This window comes from Xyrauchen texanus, chromosome 24, assembly GCF_025860055.1.
Source record: "Xyrauchen texanus isolate HMW12.3.18 chromosome 24, RBS_HiC_50CHRs, whole genome shotgun sequence".
Classification (NCBI taxonomy): Eukaryota; Metazoa; Chordata; class Actinopteri; order Cypriniformes; family Catostomidae; genus Xyrauchen; species Xyrauchen texanus.
In genome coordinates this window covers 25,970,677-25,988,714 of record NC_068299.1, presented here as the reverse complement: position 1 = coordinate 25,988,714, position 18,038 = coordinate 25,970,677, and the positions used below count along the sequence as shown (strand labels likewise).

The following is an 18,038-nucleotide window of genomic DNA, read 5'->3' as shown; positions in this document are numbered from 1 at the left end:
TGAAGACTGTAGCTCGACAAAAAAAATATCCTTATTTAGCTCAATTAAATGAGACCAAATCAGACCAGACATGTGACTCACTTTTTGGGTGGCAACCAACCAGTTGAGAACTACTGAGCTAAGTCTTGCCTTACCTTCTAGTAATTTTCTCAAGTTCTTTTCCTTTTTTGAGACTTCAGAGAGGAATATTTTGGAATTAAGATGACCCACTTTATAAGGAGGCAGAACGCTGCCTGTGCAAGTTTGTGATCTGTAAAAACACCATTTGAGATTGTGTTTATAAATGTGGCTTAGTATTATACTGACTTACACAAAATATAAACTTGGCTGATTAATGACTTACCTATCCATGAGTATTTTCACTGGTTTTGTGCTCTATAAAGTGAAACAAAATAGAAAAAAATATGAATCTTCCTGCAGTCTACAAGCTGCATGACTGCCTCTTTGTCTGTAAACATGGAAAAATTTGGAAGTGTAGATTTGACTGCTGATAAGAGCCACACACAGAGGGGAACCATTTCTCACAGGTATGTTCACATTCACACTGGACATTTATGAGTTTACGTGGGTGAGTGCAGGGAGATTTATAGCAAAAGTTAGGGAGTGAGAGAGATGACTAAAAAAATCAGAGTTTTACTGGAAAAAATATCAGCTGTGTTTTTTCATGTAAAGAAAGGATATTGTTTTAGGTACATTTTGATGTATACTATTTGAATAAAAATGGCCTGCTGTGTTGGGGAAAATTACTTTCTAAAGCGGAATATGAATGCATGCTATGAACCGAAACAATACAAAAATGGGTCTGAAAAGTCAGAGACTGCTTAGATAATCTGTTTCAAAATCTAATGTAAACCTGGAAGTACAGTTGTAGGATTTTGAGAGCAGAAAAAAAGAAACCGTGTGAAGTAAAATGTTTAAGATTCTGCACTATTTCTTAGTCACTGATCAAATGTTAGCAAATTTGTGACACTGAACATGTTGAATTGTTTGTACAAAGGTTCCAACACTCTTTTCAAGGTACAATTTTCCAGGACATTTGATGTCTCACATGGTTGTAAAACAACAAGCGGTCATTAAAATAGTGGTTATTGGGGAAAAAATGTTTTTCAAATTAAGTGCTTTTCAACAAAATCCTCACAACAAACTCTGAAACAACAGTAGAGATATTTTTGTCATATTATGTGCTGCACATGCAATGTTGGAACGAAACATTTTTGCCATCTTAATACTTTTACATGCAACAAAAGCCTTGACAGTGACACAATCAAACAGTTTTATTATACCAAAATATTTTCCAAGACATTTAGGTATTTCTTTCATTTTCCATGACTGGGAAACAGCACTGCAAAACATGCTGGAATTACATAGATCATCACGTTTTGTCGAATCCATCCCAGATTGACAGCATGCTGTCAAAAAAGGGACGTGCAAAATACAAAGAAAAATGTACTACTAAAATGTTATGCTGAAAATATAATTTGTAATAAAGATAACTGTATTAATTTTTAAAAATGTGCATTTAGGAGTGTACGTGTGTAAGCACAGTGGGATTTATAGCAAAAATGAGATAGTGACAAAGGAAATATTGTGGAGCAAATCTACCTCACCTTCATGAAATTAATATCCTCTGCCTTGTCAAACACAACTTGGACAGAGCTGAGCAGTTTCTTGGCCTCCTGGCAGCGTTCATTGAGCTGTAGGGTTTGGGTGGAATTCTCTTGGCAGTACTTGGAGTGTGCTTTATCCAGCACTTCCAGAGTTCTCCCCAGATCATCTTCTAAGAGCTGGTGCATTTTGTGATACTGCACACGCACCTCCTCCTTCAGGTGCCGTACCTTATCCTGCACAACATACAAACACATGTGCACACTGAATTTGTATAACTAACCTCTCCCTGATTGTGAACACGACAAAATACTTTAATTCTATCCTGTGTCCTCTGAAGAAATACTAAATATTAACAATGCACATGTGATAGTGGATAAGTGTTTGTAGTTCTGGCCACTGAACTATGATATGTCTAATCCTGGAGAATGATTTAAAAAAAAAAAAAAGATCTCCCCTTGACAGTATTTTTTTTTATGCATTTATTTTTAAAGGAATACTTCACCCAAAAATGAAAATTCCGTATTTTCTTTTTACTCACCATTATAATTTGTTTAGAGAACTTTACACAAAAGGAGAATCTTCACACAGCTCTTTCCGTTATGATAATTCATAGTAACCATGCATGTCAATTCAAAAATAAAAAAAAATAAAAAAACATAGAAATACAGTTGAAGTCAGAGGTTTACATACACTCATTTTTAACCACTTCACAGATTTAATATTAGCAAACTATAGTTTTGGTAAGTCGTTTAGGACTGTGCATGACAAAAGCCTTTTTCCCAACAACTATTTACAGACAGATTGTTTCACTTTTAATTGACTAAATCACAATTCCAGTGGGTCAGATGTTTACATACACTAAATTAACTGTGCCTTTATGTAGCTTGGAACATTCCAAAAGATTATGTCAAGCCTTAAGACAACTAGCTTCTGATAGGAGGTGTACTGAATTGGAGATATACCCTTGGATGTATTTTATGGCCTACCTTCAAACTCAGTGCCTCTTTGCTTGACATCATGGGAAAATCAAAAGAAATCAGCAAAGACCTCAGAACAATAATGTGTGGACCTCCACATGCCTGGTTCACACTTGGGAGCAATTTCCAAATGCCTTAAAGTCCCACGTTCATCTGTACAAACAATAGTACGCAATATAAACACCATGGGACCATGGAGCCATCATACCACTCAGGAGGAAATGCATTCGGTCACAGTTTGCAAGTGCACATGGGGACAAAGATCTTACATTATGGAGAAATGTAATAACTGTTTGGCCATAATGACCATCGTTATGTTTGGAGGTAAAAGGGTGAGGCTTGCAAGATGAAGAACACCAACCCAACAGTGAAGTACGGGGGTGGCAGCATCATGTTGTGGGGGTGTTTTGCTGCAGGAGAGACTGGTGCACTTCACAAAATAGTTGGCATCATGGTTATGAGGATATATTGACGCAACATCTCAAGACATCTGCCAGGAAGTTAAAGATTGGTCATAAATGGGTCTTCCAAATGGACAATGACCCCAAGCATACCTCCAAAGTTGTGGCAAAATGGTCTAAGGACAACAAAGTCAAGGTATTGGAGTGGCCATCACAAAGCCCTAACCTCAGTCTGATAGAAAATTTGTAGTCAGAACTGAAACAGCATGTGCGAGCAAGGAGTCCTAAAAATGTGACACTGTTACACCAGTTCTGTCTGGAGGAATGGGCCAAAATTACAGCAACTTGCAGTGAGAAGCTTGTGGAAGGCTACACAAAATGTTTGACCCAAGTTAAACAAATAATAACAAAGTGTATTTAAACTTCTGACCCAATGAGAATGCGATGAAAGAAATAAAAGCTGAAATAAATTATCCTCTTCTGACATTTTACATTCTTTTTTCTCTCCACTTTTCTCCCCAATTTGGAATGCCCAATTCCCAGTGTGCTCTTAAGTCGTCGTGGTGGCATATTGACTCGCCTCAATCTGGGAGGCGGAGGACGAATCTCAGTTGCCTCAACATCTGAGACCAACAACCCTTGCATCTTATCATGTGGCTTGAGTGCATTACCGCGGAGACATAGCGTGTGTGGAGGCTTCATGCAATTCTCTGCGTCATCCACACACACACACACACACACACACACACACACACACACACACACACACACACACACACACACACAACTCACCACGCACCCCACGAGAACGAACCACATTATAGCGACCACGAGGCGGTTATCCCATGTGACTCTACCCTCCCTAGCAACCGGGCCAATTTGGTTGCTTGGGAGACCAAGCTGGAGTCACTCAGCATGCCCTGGATTCAAAACAGCGGTAGTCAGTGTCTTTACTCGCTAAGCTACCCAGGTCCCCCGACATTTCACATTCTTAAAAATAAAGTAGTGATCCTAACTGACCTAAGACAGGGAATGTTTTCTATGACTACATGTCCGGAATTGTGAAAAACTGAGTTTAAATGTATTTGGCTAAGGTGCATGTAAACTTCTGACTTCAACTGTACCACAAAAATAGTTCATATGACAAACACACTGCTATTTAAATTGTAATATTTTAAATCTTCACCTCCACTGTTGCTTTCAAGCATAATTTTCCATTCTGCATATACAAACTGTCATGTCAAATGCAGTTATGACATATGCAAGAAACAATTGTGTTTAGAATCAATGATATCAAACCTGGAGCACTATGTCTAAAGCCATCTACTTAATCTGACCTTAACATGAATGAGAGTTCAGAGCTTCAGCAGTGATTATCAGAGAAAAGCAACTAAACTTTTGGTGTGTTCCTCACACAACATTATCTCATGACTTCAGAAGACCAGTATATTGCATAGAAACTACATTAATAGTAAGTTCCAGTCCTCGAATTTGATTGGACAAGAAAAGTTCCATGAGTACGGATGTCTCACACCATCAGCACTCGGGACGCTTCACTGTTTGTATCACTCCGCTTGTGTTTGTGGCAATCAAAACTATATAAGAGAGAAGCGCAGTTAAGAGCAGCTAGATATCTTATTTGTGTATTTTCATTTATCCGTGACATTAAAGATTTTAGCCTGCAGGTGGCAACAAAATAAATGTTTTATGTGTTATGAGCTAGTCAAGTTTGACGTGTAGAGTCAGTGCATGTCAATAAACGAGCGGTTTCTTTTAATTCATCGTCATTTTCTCTCAATCCATGATCAGTTGGACTACTACTCCTACTAGAAATATAGTTTAACAGCTTCAGCATAAAGGCTCATCACAGCAGAGACACACAACTGACTGAGCAATTGCACATTCGCTTACCTGATACTATTGGTATTTCCCAACATGGACACCTGATACATGGTGTCCATGTTGGGAAATGTAAACATTCAACATCGGGGAGGATGTTTTCGATTTAGTAACGCAGACTTGTGTGCATCTTTTGAACAAGCAATGGTAGATCCTGATCCGTGGTGTAAGAAATTAGTTCCATGCTAATGTGTGTTTTTTGTGACAGTCCTTAGTTTTTCCAAATTATTTCATTTTATTTACTTGTTCGTTGAACTGTTGTATAAAAGCAAAAGTGCTGTATAGCCCTAAATCAGCACAGTTGTGATTACATGCAGACAAATAAAAGCCATGCTGATGATTGAGCCATACAGCATTCTTGCTCATGTGATATTGCTTTATTATAGTACAAGAAATGCACAGATGTATCAGCCAATCAACGGCATTGGCCGATAAAAGCAGTTATCTGTGCATTTAGACATCGGCTGATTGTTTAAAAACAGTCGATCTTCAAGGATGATTATTTCCCGGCAAGTAAAGAGGGCGGAAAAACACGTCAAACAATTAGAATAAAATTTGTGCTGTGTCAAAGAAAATGTATCTTTTAACTGGGTCACAATAACAGCAAAGTTGGGAATTTTGAAGCTTTGAATTTCACAAGGTAGAACTCTGTTAAAACTTTTAACAACTAATTTGATTACTAAACTTAAAGCTTGACACAGCAAGTAATATGATGAGTATGATAAAGCTAAAGCAGAGACTGCTTCAGTTAAAAAGTGGCAAGTTTCCATCATTCAGATTTCAGTTAATGTGAGTTCAGAACATTCTAAAAAAAATAAGAAATCTTGCCAATTTAATGTGAAACTAACAGGAGACAGTTCAGAAATCAGTTAATGTGACTTGATTATGTGTTTTGATTAACTGTGAAACAAGCAAACATGTATTGAATAATGTTATTATTCAAATTTCGAATTTGATGAGGGTTGTGTAAATTCTATGGCAAACTATCCCTTTAAAAAACTAAAATAAAAACTAAATATACAGAGAAAAGTTCTTCATAGGGCTGTGCCTCAAACTCTGCCAATGCCATACCAAAAAAAGCCTCTTACATATTCATTAGGTGCAGAAGAGAGTGGGGAAGACAGGCTGACAGAAAAAGCTTGTGTGTGAATGCTTGTATGAATGTGTCCTTACCTCCACCAGTATTTTGTCAGACTCTAACTTGTACAGCTGCTCCTCAATGTCTTTCACTCGATCATCAATACGATCCTGCTGCTTCATCAACATATGCTGAAGGAAAAAAGAAGAGAATGGGAATCAAACCTTTTCTCCATAGATCTAAGATCTGTCAAGCTAAGAAAAAAAAAATAGAATGACTCGCAGTATCAAGGCCCATTTGAACTGTGAAATATTTTTGGAAAATCTGTGACATGCAAGAAGTCAAGTCTCAAAGAGCAGACATGCAAACCCAAACTAACAAAAACAATGCATTCTGCAACTACTCTGCAGTATGACTGTATGACCCCAAACACCCTGCAGGCTCTCTCAGAATCTCTATGACAACCATTTCGAGCAATCGTATTACTGCAAATGAGGAAAACAAAACATTTCAACAATGAGACTAATTCATCAGAATCTTTCTCAGATACACACACTTTTGCAGTCAGATTCGGCCTCCTATTAAGTGTCTGGAAAGGTTTTAAATTGGATTCAGAGGAAGCCACTAACCCCAACCCTCCCCATCCCCCAGCCAAATCAAAGCCTGACAGTGTGCTCAAGCTTTTTTAATCTCCTTTATACTCTTTCACATGCCTAAAAAAAGAACATTGCTACTCTCCACACAAAAGACCACAGGATGATGCTAAATAGCAAGCTAATTTAGTTTAAATAACAAACATCTATGCAATGTATGCCATATGACTGCAAAGAGAGAATGCAGCCTTCATGACAACAAAAGGCACATTGTGCATGCACAAGTGTGTGCATTAATAAAGTGTGGAAATTTGAAGCAGAGAGGGAAGGAGAAGGGACAAGGCTTAATTTTGTCCACTATTACTACATATGTTCGGAGTACCTTCCTCCAGTGTCACTGAGAGACTGGCAAGCTATCCCAGGCCCTGCCCTGCCCTGCAATGTAATGTGCAGGAGACTGCTGCAGGGTCACTGCTTTTATAGGCCACATGAGGGAAGACACATTCTTGGGGTATTCAGCTGCCAGGCCTCAGCAAACCTCTGCACGGATGCCAAGGAAACAAACACCATCTCTATGGTCAACAGATTGGCATGGAGACCATAGTGACACCAGCAGAATGGTTTCAGAAGTAAAAATCCAATAAACTTTTTCCATAAAGGAATACAATTTGTAGTGATAACATGTTCAAGATGTTCACCCAAAAATGAAAATTCTCTCATGATTTACTCACCCTCCTGGTATCCCCGATGTGTATGACTTTCTTCTGCAGAACACAAATGAAGATTTCTGGAAGAATATTTTAGCTCTTTAGGTCCATACAACTCCAGTGGTTAAATCCATGTGTTCAGACACAATGATAGGGGTTGGTGAGGAACATCAATATTTAAGTCAGTTTTTATAATAAATTATCCTACCTGCCTAGTAGTGAACAGAAGAAGGTGAAAGTGAAGGAAAAAAGACTTAAATATTTATATGTTTCTCAACCAAACCGATCATATCGCTTCAGAAGACATAGATGTAACCCCCAGCGTCGTCTGGAGTATATTATGTAGCCCTTATGTGGATTTTGGAGCTTTACAATTTTGGCACCTATTCACTTGAATTGTGTGGACCAACAGAGCTGAAATATTCTTCTAAAAATTCATACACATCTGGGATGGCATGGGGGTGAGTAAATGATGAGAGAATTTTCATTTATGGGTGAACTACACTTTAACAATAACAGCACAAAAGTGGGTTATCACTGCTCAATAAAATTAAATGTTATATCTTCCTTTGAGGATGATTTAAAATAAAAATGAAAATTGACTACTTTACTGATGATAATATTTGTTGACAAGGTTTTCTTTTGAGTTTGTCAAAGGTGCATCATCCCGATAATCAAACAGTTTTACATTAAAATGTACTTTTAAAGAAAAAGTAATGCAATATATTAATATATATGCAATATTTGGCCAGTGGGCTGGTGCGTATGGTTGTGTTGAGGTATTATGACATCTAGAATCCTGGTTGCAAATAAATCTTTACGGATGTCTTGATGGAAAGGCAAGGATGAGGGGTGTTGGAGGGAATCCAGTGTCCAGCTGCGGGGGGTGGCAAGGAGACATCCATGACCGCTGTCCCACCGCCAGGAGATGTTCTGGGATTAAATGGGGTGAAACATTGAAGATAGGTGGCTCCTGGCTGATGACCCAGCAGCTGGGCTGAAGGTATTGGTGGAGGTGCGGCAGGCAATAATGCCCAGTAGATTATTACAGCTATCTGTGCATCTGTTTTAGTTACCTTACCCACAGGTCCATACACATGGGACACCCTTACCAAATACTAGCACTATTAAAAGGAAAACAGCCCAGTGCTCCTCAGAGAGGCGGGATGGAAGATATCCCATCCCGTCCCTCTGCAATTAGACAGACAATATGGACATGACTGGAACAGCCATGGATGAGCAAAGAAGATGCAGTTGCGGGTGGATGAGGGTAACAACTTATAAAAGCCTACAGATTCATTAAGGAAGTATGAAGTGTGGCAGGAGCAGCCAGACACAACCTTGCACTGCAGCAGCCGGTCAGACAAGAAGCATACGGATCCTGGTTGAGCACCAAAGCATTACTGAATCCACTGTTGTGGAGGGGCATCAAGAAGACCAGTACAACCAGCAGGACAGGTCAAGCCAGAAAGAGACGACCTTCAATCCACAGGGAAGACATGACAATGAGAAGAAATGAGGGAGGCGGCTGCTAATCAAGTGGCTGAGATCTAATGATAAGGATGCATTGAGCAGACTAGATGAGGACCCGTTCTCCTCCTTGGAGAATGCCCTTTCTAGAAGGGTGGAGGCTAAGCTTAATATGTTTAGCAATATTGTGTACGAAGCATGCATAGGGATATTTGGTGAAACAGTATTAAGGAAGAGTGGTCCCAGGGTGATGGGTCGGAGAGAGAAGGAGATCCATCAGCTTGTGAAAGAGCGGAGGCAGCTTTGTAAGGCTTGGAGGAATGCAGAGTAGTAGAGTAAGTAGTTGAATTTGACATAGATCTGCCTAAGCTGAGTGAGGTGAGGCAGGTGGTAGAAAAAGCCAGGGCAACTTCATCCCCACGCCTGAATGGGAGACAATTCAAGCTGTATAAGAAGTGCCCCATGGTTCTCATAATGTTGTGGAGACTGTTGAGGGTTGCCTGGAAGAAGCAGTGCATACCTGTGGAGTGGCAAAGGGCAGTGACCATCTTCATACCCAAAGATCAAGGATCCACCAACATTAGTCAGTTTATGAGCATTGCTCTATTGAACGTGGAGGGAAATCTTTTCTTTTCGGTGGTAGCAAGGAGGATGTCTGTCTACCTCCTGTAGAATGGATACATAGTCCCAAGGCAGGCGTACCAGGTTTTCCTGGGTGCGTGGAAAATGTGCCAGTATCATTGGATCAGATCCAGTCTGCCAAGAGAGAAATGGCATCCACGTAGTCTGTCTGGACTTGGCAAATACCTATGGATCAGTTCCACACCAGCTTGTTAGCTATGCCCTAGAATTTTCCAAGTACCAGAGTGCATTAGGAGCTTGGTAGACAGCTACTATGGGGATTTGAAGATATGTCATGCAACACAGGACTACACAACACGATGGCAGCAACTGGAAAAAGGAATAGTGATGGGATGTTCAATCTCTCCCATCCCGTTCATGGCTGTGTTCGAGATCATCCTAATTGGTGCAAGAAAAATGGTCAGAGGAATCAGTGCACAATCTGGGGTGAGATTGCCAGCTTGGCGCAGTTATATGGAAGATGTCACAAGCATCCTCCAGACTGCTGAATGTACAAACCGGCTGGAAGAGCTATTGGCATGGGCCAGAATGAAGATTAAGAGCCTATAAAAGCACTGACTCTGGGCTTACAAGAAGGAAAAGATCAGGTTTGTTTTGTAGCTATGGGAATCAACAGATTCACTGACTGATCCTCATCAGGTCAAGTCCAAGTCCGAAAAGGCAGAATTTTGAAAGTAGAGGAGGTTGTAAACTAGGCGGATTCAAGACTGAAGCATCAAGAGATTGTTGGAAGAACACAGTCAGGAAGAACAGGCCTTGGCTGGGTGGTGGCTCCCAAACCGTGGTCAGCAGCGTCCCGAAAACAGAGGAAAGCAATGGTAGTTACAGAAGTAACTAGGATGGAAGGGTACAAGGTTAGGGGAGTCAACCAGCAGCAGCAAGGGTGCTGAACTATATGGGAGGGGACATCTGACAGTGTTAGGTTGGGCTGACCTGTGGAAGGTGCCCCAGGCCAGGCTAAGTTTTCTAATAAGATCCACCTATGATACCCTGCCAAGCCCTGGGAATTTGTCTCTGTGGTATGGCAAAGAGGAGAGTAGCACCCTCTGTGAGGCCCCAAGTGCAAACTTGCAGCACATATTGGTTGGGTGCAACACAGCCCTGGCACAAGGACGGTACAGGTGACGGCATGATCAGGTCCTGCGGAAGCTGGAAAAGATCCTAGAGGTGCACAGAGTGAAGGCAAGCAAAGGCAACCATGTTCCCCAATGGCAGGTTAAAAATGGAGGTGCCGAACAAGGCACAGCACAGAGGGAAGCCAGAACAATATCGGCACCTGGAAGTGATTGGTCAATGATGGTCGACCTTGGCCAGCAGCTAAAATTTCCAACCGAAGTTGCCATTACCTCCTTGAGGGCAGATGTAGGGTTGTAGTCAACTTTAGCTAGGAAAATAGCAATGATTTAGCTTTCTGTTCCATGGGAAGAGGGTTTTGGAGATGTAGAGTGCAGGGAAAATGGATAGTGGACTGCCACTTACCCTGTGGAGGTTGGGTGCCAAGGATTTATGTGAACATCAATGCGGCACCCTTTTAGAGACATTGGCATCATAGGAGCAGCTTCAAAAAAGTATTTGAAGGAATTGGCAGAAGAAGCGGAGAAATGGAGTTTCTGGCTATGGTTAAGGAGGAAGGACAAAAAGTGGGGGTTCAGAAGTAGGAAACGGTGCGATTATCAAACCGCAAGGGCTGTGATTTAGTTAAACAGTCTGCATGAGGTGCTCTATGCACTTACTGTATGTGCACAGCTCTGTTCTCTGTAGTGTTTTACACATTCTCAAAGCACAGATGTTAAATTTACAGCACTATAGATTGATTAATTGCACATTTGTGTCATTCCAAATATGATTGGCTGTTAAGGAGGCATTTCTCTGCAGTGCCTATTGTGAAATCTACAACAAACAGCTTCCTTAATGTTGTGTCAAAATAAAGGCTTAAGAGTTTAACCAGACCGCAAAGCAATGCTGCATGCCAGTGTATATTAGTACATGAAATTAGTACAGAAATATGATAACTTTTTAATTTTTTTAACTAATAATTATTGTATTATTATTTATAATTTCCTAATAATTTCCTAATAATAACTTATTATTGGATTCCAAAAAATAATGAAAAGTGAGCTGAGATCCTACCACAGAGTGGACAAAAATAGGAACACGAGGCAGTTTTCAAGGCAGCTGCCTTTGTAGGCAGTAGACAGCCAGGCAGTAGACTACATTTATTCCAGGTCAATTTTTGACAGATGAGTGTAGTAGTGCTCTGGTCTTACATACTGGCATTTTAACAGGGTTTGAAATTAACCCCTCTAACTCTGTCACTCTTACTAGCCACATTGGCGGGTGACATGTTTTCAGGGGTTTTCCTGCATTGACAATTCTTTGAATATTGGGCAAATCGGAGCTGCTGCCAAAGGAAATGTAATGGTATTCATGACTCTCATAACTTACAGGCGCATCTGTGCAGGGCAAATTAGTGCAGCACTCACTAGAGCACTCCAGAGAGATGATCGCCAGAGCTCTGGAACAGCACATAGCGAAACTTGCGTGATTCAATCGTACTTCACTTGATATTGCGGCGGCCAGTGGAAACCACAAAACTTATGTGACCCATTTGAATTCTACAGAGAACATTTTAGTATAAATCAATATATGGAGGAAGTCAAACCTCTCAAACTGCTAGACAGCACATACATTATAAATAGCACTGACGAGGTAAAGGAGGCAAATACATCATTGGTTTTTAAAAGACATAATCATCATCCTTAAATATATATTTTTTTTTTAATGCAGTAACACTAACTGGTAACTTGTATAGATTCATTTTAAATCTATTAGGATGCATCTATTACTTTATTTCTGTTAAGCTTCAACTGTAAATGTTGTAGTTAAAGGTTTCTAAATGTGGTTAGGCTATTAGCCTTTTCACAACGAACACTACAGTTTATTTTTTTTGGAAAGAAAAATCAACATTAACCCAACCACAGTAATGTGAAGCCACCCATGGTCTTACCCAATTGCCTTGCCATTGCAAATGTCACGGTTAAAAAAAAAAAAATGGTAAACAATGGTAAACTTTCAGATAGGCAAGTACAATTTGAAGGGGTTGAAACGTCCATGAACTATGGAAAAATCATTGACATATTTTGCTCCTGTTCTATCAGGCGTTTGCCTTAGGATATTTTATAGGTTACTTAAATCATTAGGCCTGTGTCCTGCTAAACTCATATAATTCTTGTTTAAATAAAATGCATGTATAAAACAAATGCATGCGGTTACAGTCTCCAGTAACCTTTATCTCTTCTTGTGAGGTGGGGGATTTTGGCTAGTAAAAATGCTGAGTGGCTAGTGACCTTGGAAAAATACTACCCACAGTTGCCGGTGAAGCACTATGTCAGCAGTGGTAACAGACTTAGTCACCGACTACTCACAGATAAAAGAGAACAGGAAACCGTAAATCTTCAGCTCAACAATGGCCAAAGGTTCTAGCATTACACTAGCAGGAAGTTTCAGAAAATTATGTAAATCACATTTCATAACAGCAGTCAAAAGAGGTCTTTTTAAAAGGTTATTAATGCATTAAACTGGTCGGCATATAGATTAATGTTTCTGCACATTCTACACACCCATCAGTGCGAGTGCAACCATTTCAAAAAAGCAGATGTGCAGATTTAATCTATCAACCAATCTATTTTTATTCTGAGTACGGAAGGTAACATTTAAAGAATCTACAGTCTTTATGATAAATAGAAGTGATTTAATTACAGAAATACAAAATTTGATAATATGCGTGTGGATTACTTTAAGCATTTTAAAGGTGAAGCAAATTCAAACTCGGTCTGTTTTTTTTTGTAATCTGTTTTCTGTAGGGTAGTGTGAGGGGTGTGTGTGTGAATTTCACAGCTAAATGCTGGATAGATTTGATTTATTTCTGCAGTTTGTAAGTGAATGTTCTGTGACTCAAAACAACCTACGTACATAGTGCAAAGACAAAAGGTCAGGCATTTTTACAGCTATATGTGAAATGTGTGAACTCAACACTGCTCTGAAAGCAGTGTAAAAATATGTTCTTTACATTATTCATTCATACACACACATGAAAAATATTTTTCCAATGAATGGTGTATGATTTTTTTTTAAAAAACAAATGCGAGTACAGTTTGGATTGAAAAAGGTCAGTAGACATAAACCAGACCTCTCTAACACTATGTTAAAGGGATAGTTCACCCAAAATGGAAAATTCTGTCATTATGAAATCATCCTCATGTAATTACAAAACCGTATGACTACCTTTCATCTGTGGAACACAAAATAAGATAATTTTGAAGAATATTGAATCTGCTCAATTTCCCATTCAATGATCACCTTGAGGCCTAAGTGTCTGGAACAACATGAGTAAATTATGAAAGAATGTTTATTTTTGGGTGAACTAATATATATATATATATATATATATATATATATATTTCAGTATTAAACTAAACACTGGTATGTGCAGTTTAAAGGTTCACGTGACTGAGGGTGGATTAAAACGGCATATAGCCGTTTTTTAATTGCTGACAAACTGTGGCTTCGACATGGACTTTTATCCTGAGATTATAGACTAATATATATATAAACAGGTTTGGGGAGTAACGGAATACATGTAACGGGATTACGCATTACAAAATATAAGTAACTGTACTCCACTACAGTTACAATTTAAATAATTGGTAATTAGAATAGTTACATTCAAAAAGTATTTTGATTACTGAAGAGATTACTTTGCATTTTATTGTCATTTGTTTCATTTAATATTTAGTCCTTTCAGATGGAAAACATTTATAAATATAAATGATGCGATCCAAAGTGCATTTGAACAGCAGTGAAACACTTTCTTATGAAGTGTTACATTCATACAAGCAGACAGAGAATTACGTTTAAAGTAAGTTTGAAGCAGAAGAAATAAAAATAAACCTTGTAAAGCTGACAATTTACACATTAAGCTAAAATGCTATTTCTAGCCATTTTACATGCACGTGTTACCAGGCAAGACCATATTTTATTTATCTAGAAAATTCACATTTCTGTTTTTTCTAGTTAGACATTAGGGCAAAAATCATATTCTTGATAATAATTGTTGTATTGTTTTCCTGTACAAATATCAAAAAATCCGTAAAACAAGATCATTTTGATTCATCCTGTTTTGGAAACAACACTGCACAAGATATTTAGGTTTTTCAGAGAATGTATTTTTAACTTGTCTATTTTGTCTTACTGCACTGACAGAGTTTTTATAGTCAAAACAAGTGAAAAAAATCTACCAGTGCTGAAGAAATAATCCAAATTATTTAGAATATGTTACTGACCTTTACTAATCTAACAGAATACATTATAAATGACATTTACAGCATGTGTTTTGTAATCTGTAGTGGAATACATTTCAATAGTAACCCTCCCAACCCTGTATATAAAACTATTAATAAAATATAAATATAAATATTATACAATCTTCAGGGTTCTCACACTTTTTGTTCAATACATTTTCATGACTTTTCCTTGACATTTCCAGGCATTTGTGAGTGACTACTGGATACAGAATTTAAATCATTTTGATTCAGACCGATTTGCAAATTTATCTTTAATAATTTAAACTCATTTGTGAATCGTTTAGACTTAATTCATTGAAAAGAACCAACTCAAAATAACAATTTTCCAACAAATCATATTGTGAATTAATTTTAGAGTGGAGAAGAAACTAGAAAAATATATTATACAAATTTTCAAGATTTGATTAATTTACATGACTTTTTCAGGCCTGGAAATCACAACTTTAACCTCCTGAGACCTCCTGATTTTTTGAGCTGATCCCACAAAAGCTCAATGTGGTTAAGATCCATAACACTCATTTCCTATTATCTGTAGTCCAATGTTTGGGTTTCTTTGCCCACTCTAACCATTTCTTTTTGTTTTTCTGTTTCAAAAGTGGCTTTTTCTTTGCAATTCTTCCCATAAGGCCTGCACCCGAGTCTTCTCTTTACTGTTGTACATGAAACTGAATCAGTTGAATGACCCTTTGGTGAATTAAAGTACCAGTTTCCTTCCAAAACAGCAAAGTCTGTACATTATTCTTTAAGTTTTGGCCACTAATTTCTAATTCAAATAATTTTCCTATAAATGATATTTTAAATAATACCAAGATTTTTACCAAGTAAGTCAGATTTGTTTTTGGCAAATTGTTTATTAGGTTTCCAGGTTGATTATTCATGTTTTTGAGACATTACATTTGATTTTATGTAAAGCTGCTTGGAACAATATGTATTGAGAAAAGCACAAATAAAATAAAAACTATACAAATAAAAATTATTTGATGACTTATATTAATGTTTTTTCTACTTTGGCAACAAAATCTCAACGTTCTCTCTTAGCACTGTCAGAAAAACAAGTTATAACCAGTATGGTTGTGCCGATGGACGATGACACGATGTAGAGCCACCATCGTGATGCCACGCCCCCTTTTGCGAGTCTTGCTAGTGTGACTCACTAATCCTAGTCTCTTCTATAGTTAACCTAAAAACTTTGCAGGGATTGCTCTGTAAATTAAATTGAGAATATAACTAATGCATATATGCTATTTTAAATACTGTAGTATATGCCAGAGACGTGACGTGTTAGTCTGTGAAAATACCATGTCAGGCAGGCTACACAAATATTGATCTTGACATTGTTAGCTTCTTGTCTTTTTTTTACATGTCTTACACTGTACATTTAGATTCAAATATTTTATGTTGTAGGCTACAAGAAAATAGCCTTTATTAATTAATTATTAGTAGTTGTAGCGTCTCAGAAAATCTTGCTCATTGTCACATAGCTCTTGTATACACTGAAGCGGCAGTTTAAGATAAACCCAGACCAGCGAACGTCAAATAACTTTTGTCTGGTTAACACTTTTAAAGAAAAATGTCCTTGGCCATAAATCCATAATGTCAAATCAAATGAAAGAAACAAGGTGAATATGAATAACACACATTTATTAAAACATAGAAGAACAACAAATAAAGAACTAGAAAACGGAACAACACTCAGACCGAAACTCGGCATTAACATTTCACTTATAATTAGCAGCACAATTAACTTCAGCACAGGCTACAAAATAAATTATGTTATTGAAATATTGTAAAGTGGTCATATGAACTACATAAATGAACGTTTAAAAAATAATATTCAAAATCGAATAGCTCCGCAACGGATGGCGAAAAATGCGTAAAGAAGTCTAATATCACCATAGACCATGTTTAAATTTCGATGTTTCTGGCCAGAAATACCAACATATTCACTTTATCTGGTTTTAATAAGCTGCGGATTGGAGTAACTACACTACCCGCTGTGCTGAAGACCCGCTCTGATGGAGTACTGGTAGCACATATGCTCAGATATTTCCGTGCAAATCTTGCCATGAACGGAAACCTTTTGTCGTTCGTTTTCCACCAAGTCAGCGGGTCCTCTTACCCATCAATGGCCATTTCCTGCAGGTACATGGACATTTCTGCCTCGACCTTTTGCTCATCAGTGAGTAAAATAACGGAATTATAGTTTTTAAGTGGAAAATTGTATTTATGTAAAGAGATATATATTAAAATAAATAGTGCACAACTCTTCTTAAGTGAAAGCTAAAAAAAAAAAATGCTTCACGTGTCGTGCAACCTACTGATAAAGCGCCGACGAGTCATTAGTTGGGTTGAAAAAATAACGAAATTATAATTTTTCATATAATTTTTGAAAATTATATTAAATTATATAATCCCCCCCCACCGACAATATCATCGTCCATCGCGATGTTTTACTGTCAACATCGTCAACTGCCAATTTAGGGGACATCGCCCAACCCTAATAACCAGTGCTGAAGCATTTTACCAATCAAATTAGCATAAATAATTCTGATTTAAAGTAATGGCCAGCATCGTCCAATCACCGTCAACCATGTTCAAATAAAATTATATATATTAATATTAATGAATCTATGTACGGATTACCATTGTCCCATTTCTGAAGTGAAGGGACATAGAAAAAGCTAAAAGCATAGAAAAGCTACATGATGCTTCCTTGCTCCCCATTTAGTATATGACAACCTCCAGTGTGCTGTCTGTCTGCACTGGTTTCAGAACAGTTAAAAATGTGCCTTATTTTCACCCTAATTCCTTATAAAGCCTCTGAAAGTAAAAATTTTTCTCAATGAGAAAATGCACAGGAAATATAGTCTACTGTAGTGTTATTCTGTTTTACAATGTGGCACTTTGCGATAAATCATACACCTTTTTTAAAATGGCATATAAAAAGAAACTACAGACTCTAATCTTTTGACTCAAACAGGTTTTAATGTAAAAACATAATTAGGTTTATTACCATATGTAATTTTATTGGAATTTCTCCCAAAGACAAACTCTGCTGTGATCTGCGCCATGTTGTTTTGCCACATGACTCTGTGCATCAAAAGTTTAATCCTCTACTGACAGCCCAGGGTCTTCTGAACTGAGGTCAGTTGGTTTAAATTATGCATAACGTATAGCGGAGAAAAACCACAATATAAAGTTAAAATTCCCTGATAAATCTAGGTTTGAATGTCTGTGGAAACCATGAATCTTTAAGATATTTTCTGCTTAAGATTGAAATCCCAAACTTTATTTTATACT

General features: G+C 37.9%; 1 protein-coding gene across 1 annotated transcript in view; it reads right to left on the bottom strand.

Annotated features, from left to right (window-relative positions):
- Nucleotides 1–18,038, bottom strand: part of trim8a (tripartite motif containing 8a) — a 34,510-nt gene that overhangs the window by 5,894 nt on the left and 10,578 nt on the right. Inside the window, exons 2-5 of the mRNA XM_052090090.1 lie at nt 6,059–6,154; nt 1,608–1,841; nt 344–375; nt 135–250 (exon numbers count right to left, since the gene is read on the bottom strand). Of these exons, the coding sequence (XP_051946050.1) occupies nt 135–250; nt 344–375; nt 1,608–1,841; nt 6,059–6,154 (478 nt within the window). The remainder of the gene's footprint in view (nt 1–134; nt 251–343; nt 376–1,607; nt 1,842–6,058; nt 6,155–18,038) is intronic.